This window comes from Frankliniella occidentalis, unplaced genomic scaffold (assembly GCF_000697945.3).
Source record: "Frankliniella occidentalis isolate FOCC.00 unplaced genomic scaffold, Focc_3.1 Scaffold84, whole genome shotgun sequence".
NCBI classification, from domain to species: domain Eukaryota; kingdom Metazoa; phylum Arthropoda; class Insecta; order Thysanoptera; family Thripidae; genus Frankliniella; species Frankliniella occidentalis.
Window position 1 is genome coordinate 328514 of NW_026267213.1, and position 2874 is coordinate 331387.

The 2874-nt window shown below is 51.3% G+C and overlaps 1 protein-coding gene across 1 annotated transcript in view; it reads right to left on the reverse strand.

Annotated features, from left to right (window-relative positions):
• Nucleotides 1–917: 917 nt before the first annotated feature.
• Nucleotides 918–2874, reverse strand: part of LOC113202317 (uncharacterized) — a 40806-nt gene continuing 38849 nt past the window's right edge. The window contains exon 3 of the mRNA XM_026416482.2: nucleotides 918–2521. Within this exon, the coding sequence (XP_026272267.1) occupies nucleotides 2354–2521 (168 nt within the window). The 3' untranslated portion in view covers nucleotides 918–2353. The remainder of the gene's footprint in view (nucleotides 2522–2874) is intronic.

A 2874-nucleotide genomic window follows, 5' to 3' on the forward strand; every position in this document is an offset into this window, starting at 1 on the left:
CTAGAGCCCGGGCTAGGCTCTGGTCCGCCCCGCCCAGCTTGGCTCTCGGTCGGCCATCGAGCGCCCATAATGTCCCACGACCAATATATATCAAAAAAGTTGCGAATGGCAAGAAGCGCCCACGGGGGCCGGCGCGGGCCCGCGGGCCGGGCCACTCCGGGCGAGGATCCCGCCCTGCCTCGCCCCGCGGCCGTGGGTGTGGCCGGGCCGGGGTTGGGCAGCACTTCTTCAACCCTGACCGTTGTGTTTGTGCTCGTAGGCCTGTTGCGTGCGTGGGGGTGGGGGCGCCTCCAAGGGTTGGGTCACCGCGGGGGCGCCGCAGTCGAGTGGCGGGTGGGTGTTTTGTGGTCGGTCGGCAACCGTCAATAAGTTGGCAGAGTTCCAGGATCCAAAAGTGATCAAAACCCCAAAACACAAAGTAAAAGCAGAGGGAGGGGGAAACGGTTTGTATTTTGTGTAACAAATTGTTTGGCAGCACATGGCAATGTGTGCCAGTTTTGCTTCTACTTTATTTTCAACCAAAAGGTAATAATAATTAACTCCTTATTAACTCTACCTGATTTAACCCGGTTCTTTTTCTCCTGCCAAAAGTCCCTACCGTTCACTGGGACTCAATCTCGTGGAACGAAGAAAGTTCTAATCGAATCCCGACTAAGCCAGCCCAGCCGTACATCTGATGTGGTGTGTGTCGAATGGGCTGCGCGTGCCTCTGCCTCCCCCAACACGCGGCCAGCGGCTGCGCCAGTCGGGTCGGGGCCTTACGTTGCGCCATGCGCTACAACAGGATTAGCTGAGAAAGCCAACAGGTTAGGTAGGTGGATTCATTTTCAGCTAATCTTTGTTTTTCTTGCTCGTGTGTCCGCGCAAAGTATATATGTCACACTTGTTGATGATGGAGGGGAAAGGTAAACGCCTAGTACTGAGGTTTGCATCTTTATTATGTGAGTTATTAACAACAGAAGAAACAATAACACCAAGATAAGGTAAACAAATGAATTCACTTTGTACATGCGTTCGTTTATGGATGGACAACTAAGTAAACTAATTAAATACTATTACAAACTCATATTCCCTCACGCAAATACTGGTTTAAGTGGCTAATTTTAAAGTTAGAACGGTAATTTGACTCTACACCATGTGTTTAGGGAGCACTTTTTACAACGCTTGTGCAGCTGTAGAAGCAGAAGAAGGTTTTTCTAAGTATTCCACTTAAATAGGTTTAATATTTCATATTTACTGGAGGCAACTGTAAGATATGGATGGTTAAAAGTGCACCATAAACAGGACATTAACAAGGTGCACAATCCTTTCTCAAAATCCGATTACATCGAATTCACAAAAATAACATATCTTTCTTAAAATTTTAATTTCTATTGGCACGGCACCGCATTTAAGCTTTTAGGAGTCAGAGAAAAATGAACAGTGACAATTTTATTCTCTTGCCTTTAAATTATTTATTTTAAACTTTCCCTAATAAATAGATTCAAGCATTTTGAAATTAAAATCCTAATTCTATATCTACTACATTCTGAGAGTATCATCAGTGCATCTCACACTGAGGTACCTTCAGCTCACAACCACAAGCTCATTTTAGTACACCGGTTATTTTTTTGTCAACGAGAGAAGCACTGCTGAAACTTTGCCTGTGCTGCATATTGAAGCATTTCCAGCGAGTGAGCAACTCACTTGCCGTCAAAACGTTAGGAGCCAATTTTTCAGTTTTTCAGATCACAAAAATTTTGATGAGGGTCAGAAAAATGCTTTATACATAAGCGCTTGCTCACTGAAAATGCACAGGACACGAAAAAGTGAGAACAAGGAGCGAGTAGCTGAAAAAAGGCCGCTAAACATTGCAAAAACGTTGTTGTATCCCTATAAGTCTTTAAAATGTTGAAGAACAATAAGAGAAAGAGAGACGGAGGAAGGGAGCCGTCAGAGATGAACGAGGGCTCCTAAGGGAGGAAAGCGGCTCAAGAGAGGCCGAGTGCGGTTGGATGAAAACAAAAACAGCGCAGGGGGGACATGACAACGACGGCCCGCCCTGCAGCCCGTATTTCAACGCGGGGCTCCCATTCTTTGGGGCCAAATCAAGTCAAGCTCTTGTCTCGGGTCGATTTGACTCCAACGATTTATGTTCAGTTGCTGAAATACCGACGTGTGGGTGGGCGTCGCTCCCTGGGCCCATACTGCGCTGAACTCGCGGTCCAAAAACGGTCGTCCCGTGACTTCAGCAGCCGTATCAGCTCGCGCCGCTTCAGCCGTGGGACCGCGGCTGGAAGGTGAGCGCCGCCCCCTCCCCTCATCCGCGGCCGGGTCCCCTCCCCCGCGCGCCGCGTATCGCCGCGGCGACAGCTCAGTTGCGGGCCGCGGGCGCCACCAGCTGCGCGCGGCCCGTGTCCGGCACCTGCAGCGGGGCGGCGGCCGCGTCGCGCTCCGGGTAGGAGGGCGCCTCCCGCTTGTAGAACACCCGCTGGTCGTACGCCGTGTGGTCCATGGGCGCCGCGTCGCTCTCCGCCAGCAGCTGCAACAGACACGAGCAGAGGCGTCAGTGGAGTGAGGGGGAAACAGGGGGCGCGAGGAGATGGGGCTGGGGGTGGAGCAGTCCAGCCGCCCCCTCCCTTGCCGTCCGTTACACAAATACCGCGGAATCGCGGCCCCTCCCGTCGGATTTGTCGTCCCTCGTCAGGCAGGCGACTGCGGACCATGCGGACCCTGCCGGACACCTGGGGCACCACAAACCCCAACCCCTGTATTCCTGGAAGGGGAGGGGTCCGGACTTTCATTAAATTTTGCCCAAGCGTATTATTATTAGATCGCGTATTTCTCCGTACGGTCGTGGTACACAGACTACGAACAGTATCAGGTATCAGAGTA